This window comes from Schistocerca gregaria, chromosome 3 (assembly GCF_023897955.1).
Source record: "Schistocerca gregaria isolate iqSchGreg1 chromosome 3, iqSchGreg1.2, whole genome shotgun sequence".
Taxonomy (NCBI): domain Eukaryota; kingdom Metazoa; phylum Arthropoda; class Insecta; order Orthoptera; family Acrididae; genus Schistocerca; species Schistocerca gregaria.
This window is the reverse complement of record NC_064922.1, coordinates 89387722-89407214: the sequence shown is the minus strand read 5'-3', so window position 1 is coordinate 89407214 and position 19493 is coordinate 89387722. Positions and strand designations below refer to the sequence as shown.

Sequence of the window (19493 nt, the reverse complement as noted above, 5' to 3'; positions counted from 1 at the left end):
ACACTTGTACCCGCACCAGCGTCGTACTCTGTCGGCTGATGTGCCACAGATCGTTTCCTGTCCTGGACTACACAGTGGGGTGTCCTCCGACATCTTACGTTTTGTGACGACACGTGGTCGTCCAATACCATACGGGCTACTCGTTATTTCACCATTCTTCAAACACTTTCCGTGGATACTGCCTGAAGTAGTATCTCCACTGCTGACCAGCGTCACCGTTTCAGAGATTCTAGTTTCCAGCCGTAGCATCACTACAATGTGCCCTTCTTCGAAACCGCTTATATCAGCGGATGTCCGCATTTGAGGCCCGTATCTTCGCTATAAAGACTGCCCATGAATCCCTTTTCCTCTTACATTCTTTCGTTACTGCGGCATGTGCCCGCAACACCACCAGGAGGCATTCAGTCTCGTGGTGTGCAGTTATCATAATGTTTTGGCTCGTCTGTGTATTTTCTACTTTGATCATCCTGTACTAAATATTTACACACGGTCGGTCATCTGGCTTTCAAACTTGGACCAAATATTTACACACGGTCGGTCATCTGGCTTTCAAACTTGGACCTCGCTACGGTCGCTAAAGGGCAGGAAACTCTCTCAAGTGCTGTCAGTTCCTGCTGAGCTGGGATCTGACTGGTAAGTTGCTGTCGTGACCTTGACCTAGGGTTTGGACCTCAATTTCTAATGGATGGCACTATTAACCGCAGACCTGTGCTTAATTCATCTATCTTGATATTACTTTGACGTGGCCCGCCACGAATTCCTCAGCTGTGCCAGCCTCTGAATCTGAGAGGATCACTTCCATCCAACGTACTTCATTATTTGTTTCATATATTTGAAACTCTGATCTTCCCTCACAGTTTTCATCTTGTACGAGTCTTTCAAGTACCATGCAAATTATTCCCTGATGTCTTGACACATGAGCTATCATCTTGTCAACGTTTTCCACACGTTGCTTCGCTGTTCGTTTCTGTGGGGAATTTAATTTCGTATGTAATCGGCCCTCTTGGCAACGGCCTTGCCGCAGTGGCTACACCGGTTCCCGTGAGACCACCGAAGTTAAGGGCTGTCGGGCGTGGTAGGCGCTTGGATGGGTGACCATCCAGGCCACCATGCGCTGTTGCCATTTTTCGGGATGCACTCGGCCTTGTAGTGCGAATAGTAGCGGCTTCGGTCAAGAATACGATCATTACGATCGGGAGAGCGATGTGCTGATCCCACGCCCCTCCCATCCGCATCCTCCTCTGAGGATGACACGGCGATCGGCTGGCCCCGATGGGCCACTTGTGACCTGTAGACGGAGTTAAGTGGAATCGGTCCTCCTAACATTCAGCGTCTGTATGTAGCACCACCTCTTAGTCTCTTCGATTCCAGCTTCCCCGCAATCCATGATTCATTTACGTACAATGCTGAGTTCCAAAGATAAAGTCTCAAAAGTTTCTTCCTCAAACTAAGGCCGATACTTGATACCAATAAACTTCTTTTGGCCAGAAATGCCCTCTACGCTCGTGCTGGATCGTTTTCTACCTTCCTCCTTGCTCCAACTGTCACGAGTTATTTTGCTTACTCAGTAACGGAATTCCTTCTCTCCTCCGTGGTCCCCATTTCCGATGTTATTATCTGCAACTCCTCGCTAAATTCGTCGTTATTTGGTTTACTCTCATTCCACACTGTATGCTCATGTGTCTGTTAACTCCTTTCACTAGCCCATGTAGGCCTTCTTCACATTCACAGTGGATAGCTGGCAGATAGCTTTGGTGTCGGTAGGAAGCAACAGAGTGTGCTACACGGTGTCCAGTAGTGGGTGCTACATGTGGACTACACTCTCTGAGAGAACAACGATGAACAAGGAAACAGTCAAAGTTCTTTTCAAAGTAACCATTACACATCCGCCTTGATACATTTGGGGGATTAGACGAAACTCCAAATTGTATGCCTGCACTGGAAACTGAACTCTTTTCCTGCCAAAGAAAAGTGGCATGCTGTAACCGCCTCGCTCTGTTGGTAATGCGAAGACCAAGAGTGAGCGAAAATGGAAGGTGCTGACTTCAGAGGATCCACCCATCCACTGGACAGCACCACAGAATGTCCGGAAAGGAGACGCCAAACAGTGCCATTGCATCAGAAGTTCTGACAATTCTAAGAAGCAGTGTTGTGAGATGGGAGTAATTAGCTGTTGCATTCAACAAGGGTGTTGAATTCTTCTCGAGAAGTGGTCTTCATTCCTGTTCACCAGTTAGAAGCAGACGCCTGTCCGGGGTCTTCGACTATTTGTTTTCCTTCAGTCGGAAGTTCCGCCAGTTCAAAATGTTGTCACAAAATTTCGCTGTATAACTACCACCAGCACCATGACCCAACCATAATCTTTTCCTAAATATATCAGAGGCTGTCAATGTCTACACGTCACAAATAGGTGAAAATCAGTGTACTGTGCACGGCAGGAGGTGTACGCCACTGTCGTTGTGTCAGATGTCGATGTGTGAACCTGTTTCGATCACACACGCTACGTGAGCAGAATAGCACTGCGCTCACCCTGTGGTAAGTCCAAACTTGACTTCACAGACCGTGCGGGAGCGATGCTCACGGGTCTCCCGTATTCTAGAAGCCCTGTAAGCAGGTTTTCACGGGTTGAGCGCGTCTGGCTTCAAGTGTCTGCCATTTGAGGATTTCCGGTACGGCGGTGACGGAATCCCGTGAGTCAGTTAAAACTGTGACTGTTCATGATCCTCTCCTTTTTTTTTTAACTATTAACATCTGAGGTCATCAGTCCCCTACAACTTAGAACTACTTAAACCTAACTAACCTAACGAAATCACACACATCCATGCCCGAGGCAGGATTCGAATCTGCGACCGTAGGAGTCGCGCTGTTCCGGACGGAGCGCCTAGAAACGCTCTCGTCCACCGCGGCCGGCTCATGCTGCTCTTCTTCGTATATGTTCAGTATCTCCTGTCAGACACACGTGATTTTAATGTAAGCAGTCAGTTTTATTGGCAGTTATTATTTTCCTGCTCAACAACCACTGAACTGATAGCTACCTCCTGCTTTAAGTACGATTAGTGTTCTGTAATCATTCCATTTCCACTCCTCAGTGCCGACCGGAGTGACCGTGCGATTCTAGGCACTGCAGTCTGGAGCCGAGCGACCGCTACGGTCGCAGGTTCGAAAACTGCCTCGGGTATGGATGTGTGTGATGTCCTTAGGTTAGTTAGGTTTAATTTGTTCTAAGTTCTAGGCGACTGATGACCTCAGAAGTTAAGCCGCATACTGCTCAGAGCCATTTATTTGACTCCTCAACATCTTCACCCTGGTACGAATTAACGAATTCTTATTGCGATTCTTTAATAATGTAATCATTCCGTTCGTATTCACATGTTTTAATTGTTAGAGACGGAGCTGATTCTTTAATTCCCCTCCTCTGTGGAGTCTCAGAGTCATGAACTCTTACGAGAGTCATGTTACAAGTAAAGAACATTTTCGTATGACGAGCTACGTAGTTCTCCCCCTCACCCCGTATCCGTGTCATAGGCCTCCTTAATCGCTAGCACTAGTACGATGCTAACAACTAACCGGCCTGTCGGTGTTTGCAGACAGATATCCTGTGTGTACCGAAATATGACGGATGAAGCTTTAGTTCGAAAGTGGTGCACCATGCTCAGTGGTAAACAAGAGTATATCCGTGAATAAGAACGTTTTGAGGGATTTTATGTTGTGACTGACGAACTCCAGTCAAGAATCGAGGAAAATATTTAACAAGACAGATATTTCACTATTGATGTGTTTTGTTGAAACTTAACAGTGTTTTTATCAAGATGCTGGCGGTCATTTGAGAGATAGAAATTTGCATGCCTCATCAATTCCGCGGCTTTTGACACATTGACACAAAAAAAGCAACAAATGGTAGCTGCACTAACGTTTTTGACCCGATGCTACTGGTGACAGAACCAGGGTCTCACACCGAAGTGCATAGACAAAACGTCGATCAATGCTATGCATCTTTCAGGAATTCCAACAAAACAAAAAACAGAAAATGTCGAACACATTTGGAGCACCAAAAATGTTTTGGCTGCAATGTTTTGGGATCAGAAGTGCGTCCTACTGGTCGACTTTTTGCCTACAGGAAAGATCATAGGGGCAGTGGCCCTGTGTGGATTGCCTCGCCGCCGCGTAGCGTGGTCTGCTCTCCAGCGGTTTCTTGCGTCTTCACCATGTCGCTCGCCCGCATTCTGCAGCGTTGACAAAAAATTTAGCTCCGCAGACTAAGCGGGAAGTTTCTCAAACTTCGCCTCACAGCCCGGTTTTGTATAGAGTGGATACCATGTCTTTTCCAAACTTCAAGTTTTTTGGAAGAAAAATTTGCACCTACTAGTCTAATAATCTACTAATCTACAATTTATAGTTCAAATACCTCTCAGAGGCTTCATCGAACAATCTTTAAGTTATTTCTCTAACCGTTTCACTCACAAAAAGCACGCGGCAAGACCAATACTTAAATCCTTTCGTGCGAGCTCCGATTTCTCTTATTTTATTGCGGTGATGATTTCCCTTCACGCAGATGGCCGCCAACAAAGTGTAGGAGAAACTTGGTGATTGAAGTTTCATAAGAAGAAACTGCAAATAGGTGGGAATTTAAGGAGATGGGACCTGGATAAACTGAAAGAACCAGAGGTTGTACAGAGTTTCAAGGCGAGCATAAGGGAACAACTGACAGGAATGGGGGAAAGAAATACAGTAGAAGAAGAATGGATAGAGGACAAATGTAAGGATGTAGAGGCTTATCTCACTAGAGGTAAGATAGATACTGCCTACAGCAAAATTAAAGAGACCTTTGGAGAAAGGAGAACCACTTGTATGAATATCAAGAGTTCAGATGGAAACCCAGTTCTAAGCAAAGAAGGGAAAGCAGAAAGGTGAAGGAGTATATAGAGGGACTATACAAGGGCGATGTACTTGAGGACAGTATTATGGATATGGAAGAGGATGTAGATGAAGATGAAATGGGAGATATGATACTGCGTGAAGAGTTTCACAGAGCATTGAAAGATCTGAGTCGAAACAAGGCCCCGGGAGTAGACAAGATTCCATTAGAACTACTGACAAACTTGGTAGAGCCAGTCCTGACAAAACTCTAGCATCTGGTGAGCGCGATATATGAGACAGGCGAAATACCCTCAGACTTCAAGAAGAATATAATAATTCCAATCCCAAAGAAAGCAGGTGTTGACAGATGTGTAAATTATCGCATTATCAGTTTATAAGTCACGGCTGCAAAATACTAACGCGAATTCTTTATAGACGAATGGAAAAACTAATAGAATCCGACCTAGAGGAAGATCAGTTTGGATTCCGTAGAAATATTGGAACACGTGAGGCAATACTGACCCTACGACTTATCTTAGAAGCTAGATTAAGGAAAGGCAAACCTACGTTTCTAGCATTTGTAGACTTAGAGAAAGCTTTTGACAATGTTGACTGGAATACTCTCTTTCAAATTCTGAGGGTGGCAGGGGTAAAATGCAGGGAGCGAAAGGCTATTTACAATTTTTACAGAAACCAGATGGCAGGTATAAGAGTCGAGGGACACGAAAGGGAAGCAGTAGATGGGAAGGGAGTGACAGGGTTGTAGCCTCTCCCCGATGTTATTCAATCTGTATATTGAGCAAGCTGTGAAGGAAACAAAAGAAAAATTCGGAGTAGGTATTAAAATCCATCTAGAAGAAATAAAAACTTTGAGGTTCGCCGATGACATTGTAATTCTGTCAGAGACATCCAAGAACTAGGAAGAGCAGTTGAACGGGATGAACAGTGTCTTGAAAGGAGGATATAAGATGAAAATCAAATTAAGCAAAACGAGGATAATGGAATGTAGTCGAATTAAGTCGGGTGATGCTGAGGGAATTAGATTAGGAAATAGGACACTTACAGGAGTTTGCTATTCGGGGAGCAAAATAACTGATGATGTTCGAAGTAGAGAGGATATAAAATGTAGACTGGCAATGGCAAGGAAAGCGTTTCTGAAGAAGAGAAATTTTTTAACATCGAGTATAAATTTAAATGTCAGGAAGTCATTTCTGAAAGTATTTGTATGGAGTGTAGCCATGTATGGAAGTGAAACATGGACGATAAATAGTGTCGACAAGAAGAGAATAGATGCTTTTGAAATGTGGTGCTACAGAAGAATGCTGAAGATTAGATGGGTAGATCACAGAATAAGTAGGTATCGAATAGGATTGGGGAGAAGAGAAATTTGTGGCACAACTGGACTAGAAGAAGGGATAGGTTGGTAGGACATGTTCTGAGGCATCAAGAGATCACCAATTTAGTGTTGGAGGGCAGCGTGGAGGATAAAAATGGTAGAGGGAGACCAAGAGATGAATACACTAAGCAGATTAAGAAGGATATAGGTTGCAGTAGTTACTTGGAGATGAAGAAGCTTGCACAGGATAGAATAGCATGGAGAGCTGCATAAAACCAATCTCAGGACAGGACCACAGCAAAACAACAAGAAGATAGTACCGTAGTTGAAAACACCTTTGTTATAACGATTAGCATCGGAATTCGCACTCATATTCGTGGCCCTCTCTTCCCTGTCTCACGACAATACAACGAACCGAAAGAAAACGGAGATTGGTCCAAGAACTTAGTGCAACTCTGTATGCATAACACAGTGGTAAATTTACCGAGAGCGATGTCCAAATAGAAAGTAGCTAAGGCACCAAAAATATCTATAAAATATGTTCTTTCTCATTTTCTTCAATAGAAATATTTGGGAGAACAGTTCAAAAGGAAAAAAGGATTTTCGTGCTGCAGATTATGCTTTTTTTAAAATTTTAATTGTGCGAGTAGACGCGTTTTGCCTTAGTTACTCGGTATCTTCAGTGAGTCTCTCGGAATATTACACAAATATTTCCTTTGCAGAAATAAGTTACTATTTGACAATGTGGTGTATAGCGTTAAAAGAGACCAGTGAAATTCTTATGTTAAAATAAAAATGTTTGTACAAATCGGCGTCTTAATTCACCATTTGTAATTCAAATAGTTTTCTCTCATGTGCAGACTGGTTGAATGTTTGCTGTTTCCCTTGTGGTCTCTGTATTCGAAATACAACGTTGTAGTTCTATTTTCTGTCTCTAGAGTGACATTCATTTCTGTTAAGTGTTGCCAACTTTCTCAGCCTCTGCTTTCAACTTTTTTTCTTCGACTACATGTGTACAAATGTATTTACCTGTCTCTCTCTCTCTCTCTCTCTCTCTCTCTCTCTCTCTCTCTCTCTCTATCCCTCTCTCTCTCTCTCTCTCTCTGTGTGTGTGTGTGTGTGTGTGTGTGTGTGTGTGTGTGTGTGTGTGTGTGTGTGTGCGTGTGTGTATGTGTGTGCTTGCGTGTGTGTGTGTGTATGTGTGTGTATGTGTGTCCCTTTTCTATTTTCTACTGTATTGCTTTATTTATTTTGTAACATTTTTTATCTTTTTACTGTTTATTATCATTTCTTTTCCTTTTTCATTTTTCGTTTATATACTTGGAATAGAAACGGTGTTTGTGAACATCTATTGGGAATACTGTCTGTTAAATAATCAATCAGTATAAACAGTGAGTGGTTAATCATATTCACTAGATCAGTAGAAACTTTTTATTCAGTCTCTACTTTGTATACATGATAATTCGATTGTGAACACATAAGGTGTCTTTCATTATTTGTTTTAAGTCTTTTCCGTTGAATGACTTTTCCTTGTCCCATACTTCCGTGGTCTGGTATGTTCCTTGTACCGGGCCTCAAATGTTCTGCTGGTTTTCTACATATCTTCCATCAGATGTGCTGCGTTATAGTTGGCATATTCATGCTTCGTGGTAGATGTCTTTGTTTTTTGTTATATTTGGAATGTACTTTTGGATTCAAGTCTATGTTTTGAATGTTATGTTTATGTCTTTTCTTTTGAAACTATTACATATTTTACTCGTACGTTTGTGCTTGTAGGTCATTAGGTACCATCTTGAATCATCTTTCTTGTTCTCACGTATTCTTTGTGTCGTTGTTCCATTGTTTTGTGTGCTTGTTTGTGTGATGTTTCGTTGTGCTGTTGTTTTTGTTTCTGTATGTGTCTAGTACACTGAAGAGCCAAAGAGGCTCGTACACATACCCAATATCGTGTAGAGCCCCGCGAGCACGCAGAAGTGTCGCAACACGACGTGGCATGGACTCGACTAATGTCTGAAGTAGTTCTGGAGGGAACCGACACCATGAATCCTGCGGGGCCCTCCACAGGAGTACGAGTGGGTGGAGATCTATTCTCAATGGCATGTTTCAAGGCATCACAGATATAGTCAATAATATTCATATCTGGGGGGTTTGGTGGCCAGCGAAAGTGCTTAAGCTCAGGAGAGTGGAGCCAATCTATAACAATTCTTTGCGTGGGGGGTGTCGCTTTGTCCAACTGGAATTACCCATGTCCGTCGGAATGCACAATGGACATTAACGGATGCAGGTGATCAAAGAGGAAGCTTACGTACGTGTCACCTGTCAGAGTCGTATCTAGACATATCAGGATGAGGGGTGCCACACCACTCAAACTGCACACATCCTACACCATTACAGAGCCTTCACCAACTTGAACAGTCCTTTGCTGACATCCAAGGAGCATGGATTCATGAGGCTGTCTCCATACCCGTACACGTCCACCAGCTCTATACAACTTGAAACTAGACTTGTCCGACCAGACAACGTGTTTCCATACATCAACAGTGCAATGTCGGTGATGACGGGCCCAGGCGAGGCGTAAGGCTTTGTGTCATGCTGGCATCAAGGTACATAAGGCCATCGGCTCCGAAAATCCAAATGGACGATGTTTCGTTGAATGGTTCGCACGCCGACACTTTTTGATGGCCCAACATTGAAATCTGCACTTCTGTCATGTTGAACGATTCTGTCCGTCATTAGTCTCGTTCTTGCAAGATCTTCTTCCGGCCGCAGCGATGTCGGAGATTTGATGTTTCTCTGAACTCCTGATATTCACGGCACGCTGGTGAAGTGGCCTTGCGGGAAAATCCACACTTCATCGCTACCTCGGAGATGCTGTGTCCCATTGCTTGTGCGCCGACTGTAACACCACGTTCAAACTCACTTAAATCTTCACAACATGCCATTATAGCAGCTGTAACCGATCTAACAGTTGCGTCAGACACTTGTCTTATATAGGCGTTGCCGCCCACAGCACCATATTCTGCCTGGTTACATATCTTTGTATTTGAATACGCATGCCTATACCAGTTTCTTTGGTGCTTGAGTGTATACCTACTTTCTGTGATGATTAATTTTGTGACTAGATTACTATTGTAGCCATTAGTTGTTGCTATTTGCGTAATGATATATTGTTCTTTCTGGTGGTTTTATGTGTAAGTGATACTGTGTTGACTTTACGAATCATGTACCTCAGTGCTCGTTTCTATTGTGAGTGTGGGTGATTTGAAGTCTAATGTACGGTTGGGTCAGTTGTTGTTCACTTAAAACAGATTTGAAAGGTATGATGAATTTTTCCTTTCTTAATGGTTATACCGAAGATGTTTATTTGGTTATTCTTCTTCTATTCCGAATCTAAGCTCTTTGTTTATTGTATTTATACCTCTACTTTTAGAATGAAATATTACAACCATCATGTACAGAAACTTCTGATTTAACGGTTTAGAATGACCACCCTCGATTTATCATAGATAATTATCCCTCAAGATACCTGCGGATCTTGCATCTGCGACTTGAGGTTGTTCTTTTCTTTATGCGTCTTGTTCTCACTTGCACTACAGTTTCACTTAGTTTCTTCGTTCGCTCCTGATGCTACATAAGAGATCTCTTGTACTGTGTGTTACAGGATGCCATAGCCGGCCCTCAGGGACCAAAGGGTGACAAAGGGGACGCTGGAGCTCCAGGAGCACAGGGACCGCCGGGACTCAAAGGTGAGTAGCGAGTAGGCACTGTAGTCGCTCCAGTCTGAGAGTCGCATACCTAGGACGTTGTCGACGTGTTATTTACTGTCTCCTAAAGGTATCCATTAATTTACTTTAGTGAGGCACACCATTCCAAAGTCGGCTTCCTGTTGCTGATAGAGATGGTGGCTGGTACCGATAGTTTTGGGCAGTTCCCTGATACAGGTCTTGATGGGACACATAGTTTAGCACGTTACGTCATTTTCTTTGTCAGCCGCAGTTGACCAAATGCTTAGGAACGTGTTTACGACTATTATGGTAGAAAAATAATTTGATTACCAATCAAAAATAAGGATAGAGTATTAGAATACATAGACTCAGAAGTCCAGAAGTAATAATGAGGGGAAAGCTATGTTCAAATAACTTATTGGACTGAAACTGAGTTACGTTATCGAAAACTGCTGGTATTTCGACAGCAGCACTCCCTGACATTTTCAAGCCTTAAGTTCAGGAACTAAGCGCTGTGCAAGCGAATTTTGAACCTCGGTTTTCGCAGTAACTCAGTGAAGATAACACACACACACACACACACACACACACACACACACACACACACACACACACACACAAATACATACATACTGTAGGCACTAGTGCCGTACATAAATACATACACACTGTAGGCTCTAGTGCCGTACAGTGTGTGTGTGTGTGTGTGTGTGTGTGTGTGTGTGTGTGGTGTGTTCGTTGTCTTTTCTGTGAAATCCGAGGTTTAAAATTCGCTTGCACAGCGCTTACTTCCTGCAGTTTTGCCTTGAAAATGACAAGAGTGTGCTCCTGTCGAAATAACGGCGGTTGTCATGGACGTAACCCGGCTGGAATACAGTAAGTTATTTTAACACTGTGTACGGAAGGAGAAACTAAGATCTCACAAGGTGTAACTAACATGAAAGCAGCATCTAGATACAGTGTGTATGAAGGGTCTTCTCTTCTTACCGGAAAGAACAATGCACACACACACTTGTACTTTCAATTGTTGATTACTGAAATATTATCCTGCGACGTCCTTTACAGGACAACTAACAGCGGTTTGTGCCCAGATAAATACATGCGAAAGTGGTGAATTTTCACTCTTATATCATGTTTCAATGTCTTGTGTACACCTTAATCGGCTATGTGCAGGAAAGAATAGCAATTTCCACACGCTCACTGTATCCATTACCAACTTATCAACGTACAGAATCTCCTATCTCTCACATCAGCCTTAACAGCCTCGTGTGGTCATTACAGCAGAAACATTCGTTAACACCAGAGAAAAATTTTTTCAGTCCCACTCCGTCTCTACCCACCATCTCTGTATCCTTCTCAGTAACAAAACCTGGCCTGTAATTAGCTTGGAAAATCGCTTAATGGCACATCTTGTAAAACGGTAGTGATATCTGTATTTGATATATACACACCTCTTATCTAACTGCAGTTCAATACCTATCATTCCCCAGACCCTCACCCTGTTCCACACTTCCTTTCTACCTTAATCTCTCTCCCTCACTACACGATATGCCACAAAATCTGTCTGTTATATACTCATAAATACGTTTAGTATGTTCTTTGCCTGATGGTTATCATTATTATCAACAGTAGTACAAGTCCAATCGTTAATATAATTTCTATTACAGCTGTTGTTGCACACTGCTTGAGATAAGTAACCGTAATCTACAAATGTATTGTGTTTGTGAAAAGCTGATCCGATTTACGAGATGACCTGAAGGCCTTAATTTGTTCATGTTAAATAAACTAATTAAATTAATTAAAATTAATTTTGTAGTGTAAGGATGGAACGACACACTGACAGAACGTTCTAACAATAAAAAAAGAATTAAACTGGACACAATTACCAAACATGATTCGTGAAAATCTAACAAATAAGGTATCTAAAGGGAAATTTATAGAAAATTGTATCACTCATATGAAATAAAAGCTGGAGGAAGATAAGGGGACGGCTTGTCACAATGTTTTAAAAAGTTCTAAGAATCTGGGATTTGGAGTTAAAAATCACAAAACTGAGCTAGTTCTGGAAATGAAATCAAATGGAATTAAGATTAACTGCCCGGCTTTTGATGACAATTTTGTAACACTTCAAAGAAATCTGATAGAAGAAGTAACTAAAATAAGCCTTCTGGAAAGAACAGCGAACAGAATTGTTGGAAAAATTTTAACTGAAAGAAAGAAAATATTCGTGTCAAATTGCCAGAAGTCTGTGTTCCGTGACCACAGATACCGCCTCACCAAATTCACTGTTGGTGTGCAAGTGACCACATCTTGCTAATATATCATACCAGATCTTGAGAGATGATAAAACACAACCATGAAACCCTTGGACTGTATAGAAATCCCGACTGCTGTGGATAACAAGTGCTGAAATTAAATACCTGATATTGTCAGGCAGCTTTCTCTGTCTTATGGTTAGTCATGGCAGCATACGAGGGTAGGTAATCAGAGGAGTGATTGGAATATAATTTGAGGATAGTATGGAAGATAGAGAGGTGTTCGATGTGAGTAGTGAGTGGTGGGAATTTGATGAGATGGCAGAGGATCCAGGTGGTCTAAGGTAAATGGATGAAGAAATCAAGATGGTGTGCACGACATTCAAGAATTTGGAGGGACTTACAGAGCTTTGATGGGACAGGGATCTATACAACATTGGCATAATATAGGATGTGTTGAATTCTGGTTTTGTAGGTATGGAGAACAGTGTAGAATTACCAAGTCCAGCCTGTTGGTAGATTTAGTAGCTTTAATCTATTATGAACTTTCTGTTCATATTAATTGCTGGTTGAGAGTTTGTCCAAGATATTTTAGTGTGTTAGCTAGCTCGATAGAACGGTTGTAAACAGTAAGTGGAAGACATGGAGGAAGAAGGTGTGGATGGTTTGTCCTATAATAATTGCTTTGGCTGTGGAGGGGTTGATCTTGAGGTAAACAGATTGGGATGGATTTGGGGTGTAGTTTAAAAGTGCAGAAAGTGATGTCATCAACACACCGAATGAGGTCGACTGGTGGGTTGGTTTGAGCATGTCAGCAGTGTAGAGGAGATGAGAGGAGAGGGGACAGAGCCTTTGGGCATGGAGTGGAATGCTGGGTATGGAAACTGATTTTGTTAATAGTAACAAAGGAGGGGCAGTTAGGTAGGAAGGATGCAACAAGGTGGATGTAGTTGTCTGGAAGTGTGCTTGCCTGGAGCTGGAAAAGGAGACTGGAACGCCATACATGGTTGTAGGCTTTTCCTAGGCCAAGGGAGACAAAAATAGCGGATTTACTTGAGTTGAGCTATGAGATAGGTCAGGTGCAGGAGCTGCTCATCAGAGGAGAAATTGGGGCTGGAGCCACACTGGCTTTTGGGAAGAAGGTGGTGTTGGATCAAGTGTTCATGAATACATCAGAAGAGGATAGATTTGAATACCTTGCTAATCACTGAGGTGAGAGAGACGGGATGATAGGAGAAGGTATCAGTTTGAGGTTTGTAGGGTTGAGGAAAAGTAGGATTCTGTAGGTTTTCCATAGTTGAGAACAGTAACTTGTAAAGAAGCTAGTGGCGAAGAAGGGTAGCACGGGTGATGAGAAAGGAGAGAGTGTATTCTATCAGGTATCAATAAGCAATGAAGTAATGACTGGGGGAAGTGTTGCGTTTTTTGTGGAGTACTAATTTCACATTGTTTGCTGCACATGGTGTATATATTTCTGTTTGTTTTATTTCTGTTTGTATTTGTGGTATGTTGTCGCTGCTACCAATGCAGAAAAAAAAGAAAGCTTCAAACTGAAAATGAGCTTCACTTTAAGGGGGCTGAAGCTGCAGAAACATCAGTGGCTAGAGACACAGTATTTAGTGAAGAGGTATATTCCCAGGTGTTCGAGTTTACCTTTGACCTGCAAAAGCACCTGCATTTCCTAAACTGACAACATCGATATCGTACTACGAAAGAAACATGTACGTGTATAATTTTGGTTGCCACAATTTAACTGACGGCAAAGTAAATATGTATTTTTGGGATGAAACATCTAGATCAAGGGCTTCACAGAAAACTGATACCTGTTTATTGAATCATATTGAAAAGTGTGTCTCTTCTCAAAAACAGATAGTTGCGTACAGTGACACGTGTGGTGGTCAAAACAGGAACATAAACATTGCCCTAACACTAATGAAAGTGACACATTAAAAGGTTTATATACAATGTTCAATTCATTTTATTTCAATAGTGGAAGAGCTCCATTACCTTCACTTTTCTGCCTATACTGCAGCTGAAATTGATGATCGAAACAAATAGAAAGAAAGGCTCATATTTAGCAACAAGCCATATACTTGAATATTTCTGGTATCTCAACTGCAGAGTTTTCAGTTCTCATTTAACCTTAGGACACTGTATCTCAAAATGAACAAAAATGTACTTGTGTCACTATTGAAATAAGCCCTTTATATTAAGTGGTTGTTCCAAATACTTTGGCTCTTCAGTGCATATATGTGTGTTACACCCTGTATTTTTAACAATGTTGGTCTTAGGATACTTAATGGCTGTTGTTTTTATATCCAAATAGAATTCTAGTCTAACAAAAATGTATGGCTCAAATTACAGAACACATTCTACACACAGGGACGGAGAAGTAATGTTATATGAACTTGGGTCTTGATACGCATTGTTTGTATGTTCCAACTCATTTTCTCCAACGAGTTTCAACTAGATCAGATTGTAAATTTTCGCAGTTGGTATGTTTTAAAGATCTCAATCCTCATACAACTCTTGAAGCAAGTCTACAACAAATATTTTCTGTCGATGTCTGGACTGGTATTGTTGGTGACTGTTCGATAGGACCTCACCTTCTTCCACCCAGGCTCAACGGACGAAGTTATCTTAATTTCGTAGAGATTGTCCTACATTATCTTTATGTTGATGTGCCTTTAGCTGTGTGACAAAACACTTATTTCATGAACAATGGAGCACCTCACCATTTCAATGTTAATGTCCGTCAGTTTCTGAATAACAGGTTCAGTGATAGATGGATAGGTAGAGATAGACAACCGCCTGCTGTCCACACCCTCGTCCGTCAGTTTCTGAATAACAGTTTCAGTGATGGATGGATAGGTAGAGACGGACAATTGCCTGGTGTCCACGCCCTCCGGACCTAAACCCACTGGCATTTTATTTGTGGGACGTTGGAAAGCTCCTGTGTACGGAGCCCCAGTACAAGATGTTTACACGGTGCCTGCATTATGGAAGGATGCGAAACCACACGCAGTACATCAGGGCATCCGAGGTTCACTACGACTGAGGACTGACGCATTTGTCAGTACCCACACACGGCGTACTGAACACCTTCTGAAAGAGTTACATACGGTGTACAGGAGCGTTCTCTTCGTGTGTGTTTCCCAAGTTCAGTGGCTTGCACAAAACGAGCTGTAACATAGAAACAAGCGTTTTCAGACCCATGTTCATATGACGTAATTTTTCGTCTACCTGTGAGGAACGTGTCCTGCAGTTTGAGACGTACATTTTTGTTACACAGTTTACATATTCTGTTTCTACCTTCTAGCGCAGATACCTTCCATTTGTATAGCGCTGACAGCCTCAAGAATACTCATGGGTTTTTGCTTAATGCAGAAAATGTCATCATATTCATCACCACTGTCTACGTTTTCTACCATCCATTTGAGATATATGCTTCTCTTAGTTGTAAATCATGTGACGTCGTGACGTGCTGTGCTGGTACTGCGAACGGCTGAAAGCAAGGGGAAACTACAGCCGTAATTTTTCCCGAGGGCATGCAGCTTTACTGTATGGTTAAATGATAATGGCATCATCTGGAGTAAAATATTCCGGAGGTAAAATAGTCCCCAATTCGGATCTCCGGGCGGGGACTACACAAGAGGACGTCGTTATCAGGAGAAAGAAAACTGGCGTTCTGCGGATTGGAGCGTGGAATGTCAGATCCCTTAACCGGGCAGGTAGGTTAATAAATTTAAAAAGGGAAATGGATAGGTTAAAAATAGATATATTGGGAATTAGTGAAGTTCGATGGCAGGAGGAACAAGACTTCTGGTCAGGTGAATACAGGGTTATCAATACAAAATCAAATAGAGGTAATGCAGGAGTAAGTCGAATAATGAATAGGAAAATAGGAATACGGGTAAGCTACTACAAACAGCATAGTGAAAGCGTTACTGTGGCCAAGATAGATACGAAGCCCACGCCTACCACAGTAGTACAAGTTTATATGCCATCTAGCTCCGCAGATGACGAAGAGGTTGATTAAATGTATGATGAGATAAAAGAAATTATTCAGATAGTGGAAGGGAGGCCAAAATTTGATAGTCATGGGTGACTGGAATTCGATAGTAGGAAAAGGGAGAGAAGGAGACGTCGTAGGTGAATATGGATTGGGGGAAAGAAATGAAAGAGGAAGCCGCCTGGTATGATTTTTGGACAGAGCATAAATTAAACATAGCTAACACTTGGTTCAAGAATCATAACAGAAGGTTGTATACATGGAAGAAGCCTGGAGATACTGGAAGGTAAGACAGAGGTTTAGTAACCAGGTTTTAAACTGTAAGACATTTCCAAGGGGCAGATGTAGACTCTGATCACAATTTATTGGTTATGAACTATAGATTAAAACTGAAGAAAATGCAGAAAGGTGCGAGTTTAAGTAGATGGGTCCTAGATAAATTGAAAAAAACAGATGTTGTAGAGAGCTTCAGGGAGAGCATTAGAGAACGATTGACAAGAATGTTGGAAAGAAATACAATAGGAGAAGAATGGGTAGCTGTGAGAGACGAAATATCGAAGGTAACTGAGGATCAAGTAGGTAAAAAGACGAGGGCTAATCGAAATCCTTGCGTAACAGAGATATTGAATTTAATTGATGAGAGGAGAAAATATGAAAATGCTGTAAATGAAGCAGGCAAAAAGGAATACAAGCGTCTCAAAAATGAGATCGACAAGAAGTGCAAAATGGCTAACTAGGGATGGCTAGGGGACAAATGTAAGGATGTAGAGGCTGATTTTACTAGGGGTAAGATAGATACTGCCTACAGGAAAATTAGAGAGACCTTTGGAGAAAAGAGAACCACTTGTATGAATATCAAGAGCTCAGATGAAAACCCAGTTCTAAGCAAAGAAGGGAAAGCAGAAAGATGGAAGGAGTATTATAGGGGGTCTATACAACGGCGATGTTCCTAAGGACAATATTATAGAAATGGAAGAGAATGTAGATGAAAATGAAATGGGAGATATGATACTACGTGAAGAGTTTGACAGAGCACTGAAAGAGCCAGCAGACAGTTCCATTAAAACTACTGACAGCCTTGGGGGAGCCAGTCCTGATAAAACTCTACCATCTGGTGAGAAAGATGTATGAGACAGGCGAAATACCTTCATACTTCAAGAAGAATCCAATTCCAAAGAAAGCAAGTGTTGACATATGTGAAAATTAACGCACTATCAGTTTAATAAGTCACGGCTGCAAAATACTAACATGAAATCGTTACAGACGAATGGAAAAACTGGTAGAAGCTGACCTCGGAAAAGATAAGTTTGGATTCCGTGGAAATGTTTTAACACATGAGGCAATGCTGACTGTATGACTTACCTTAGAAAATAGATTAGGGAAAGGCAAACCTACATTCCTAGCATTTGTAGACTTAGAGAAAGGTTTTGACAATGTTGACTGGAATATTCTGTTTCAGATTCTGAAGGTGGCAGGGGTATAATCAGGGAGCGAAAGGCTATTTACAATTTGTACAGAAACCAGATGGCAGTTATAAGAGTTGAGGGAAGAGTTGGGAAGGGAGTGAGACATGATCGTAGCCTCTCTCCGATGGTATTCAATGTGTATACTGTGCAAGTAGTAAAGGAAACAGAAGAAAAATTTGGAGTAAAAATTAAAATCCACGGAGAGGAAATAAAAACTTTGAGGTTCTCCGATGACACTGTAATTCTGGAAGAGACAGCAAAGGTCCTGGAAGGGCAACTGAACAGAATGGACATGGTCTTGAAAGGGGGGGTATAAGATGAACATCAACAAAAGCAAAACGAGGATAATGGTATGTAGTCGAATTAAGTCGGGTGATGCTGCGGGAATTAGATTAGGAAATGAGACACTTAAAGTTGTACAGGAGTTTTGCTATTTGGGGAGCAAAATAACTGATGATGGTCGAAGTAGAGAGGATATAAAATGTAGACTGGCAATGGAAACTAAAGCGTTTCTGAAGAAGAGAAATTTGTTAACTTCGAGTATAGATTTAAGTGTCAGGAAGTCGTTTCTGAAGGTATTTATATGGAGTGTTGCTATGTATGGAAGTGAAACATGGACGATAAATAGTTTAGACAAGAAGAGAGTACAAGTTTTCGAAATGTGGTGCTACAGAAGAATGCTGAAGATTACATGGGTAGATCACATAACTAATGAGGAGGTACTGAACAGAATTGGAGAGAAAAAAAATTTGTGGCGCAACCTGAGTAGAAGAAGGGATCGGTTGGTAGGGCATATTCTGAGGCATCAAGGGATCACCAATTTAGTATTGGTAGGCAGCGTAGAGGGTAAAAATCGTAGAGGGAGACCAAGAGATGAATACACTAAGCAGATTCAGAAGGATGTAGGTTGCAGTAGGTACTGGGGGATGAAGAATCTTGCACAGGATAGAGTAGCATGGAGAGCTGCATCAAACCAGTCTCTGGACTGAAGACCACAACAACAACAACTAACGCTCTTTTGCTCCTACCCCATCATCGCTCTCTACTCTACGGTGCGTCATTACAATCTACGATGCCAGTGATTTGGTTTATCGGTAACATTACAATATTTTTGTTAGTAGCTAGTTTCGTAATGGAAAAAATATGAATACAGGGTGTTTCAAAAATGACCGGTATATTTGAAATGGCAATACAAACTAAACGAGCAGCGATAGAAATACACCGTTTGTTGCAATATGCTTGGGACAACAGCACATTTTCAGGCAGACAAACTTTCGAAATCACAGTAGTTACAATTGTCAACAACAGATGGCGCTGCGGTCTGGGAAACTCTATAGTACGATATTTTCCACATATCCACCATGCATAGCAACAATATGGCGTAGTCTCTGAATGAAATTACCCGAAACCTTTGACAACGTGTCTGTCGGAATGGCTTCACATGCAGGTGAGATGTACTGCTTCAGCTGTTCAATTGTTTCTGGATTCTGGCAGTACACCTCGTCTTTCAAGTGTCCCCACAGAAAGAAGTCACAGGGGTTCATGTCTGGCGATTAGGGAGGCCAATCCACGCTGCCTCCTGTATGTTTCGGATAGGCCAAAGCAATCACACGATCATCGAAATATTCATTTAGGAAATTAAAGACGTCGGCCGTGCGATGTAGCCGGGCACCATCTTGCATAAACCACGAGGTGTTCGCAGTGTCGTCTAAGGCAGTTTGTACCGCCACAAATTCACGAAAAATGTCCAGATAGCGTGATGCAGTAATCGTTTCGGATCTGAAAAATGGGCCAATGATTCCTTTGGAAGAAATGGCGGCCCAGACCAGTACTTTTTGAGGA

The 19493-nt window shown here is 41.9% G+C and overlaps 1 protein-coding gene across 1 annotated transcript in view; it reads left to right on the top strand.

The window, feature by feature from the left end:
* Positions 1–19493, top strand: part of LOC126354239 (collagen alpha-1(XVIII) chain-like) — a 504706-nt gene that overhangs the window by 155429 nt on the left and 329784 nt on the right. Inside the window, exon 5 of the mRNA XM_050003737.1 lies at positions 9855–9939. Within this exon, the coding sequence (XP_049859694.1) occupies positions 9855–9939 (85 nt within the window). The remainder of the gene's footprint in view (positions 1–9854; positions 9940–19493) is intronic.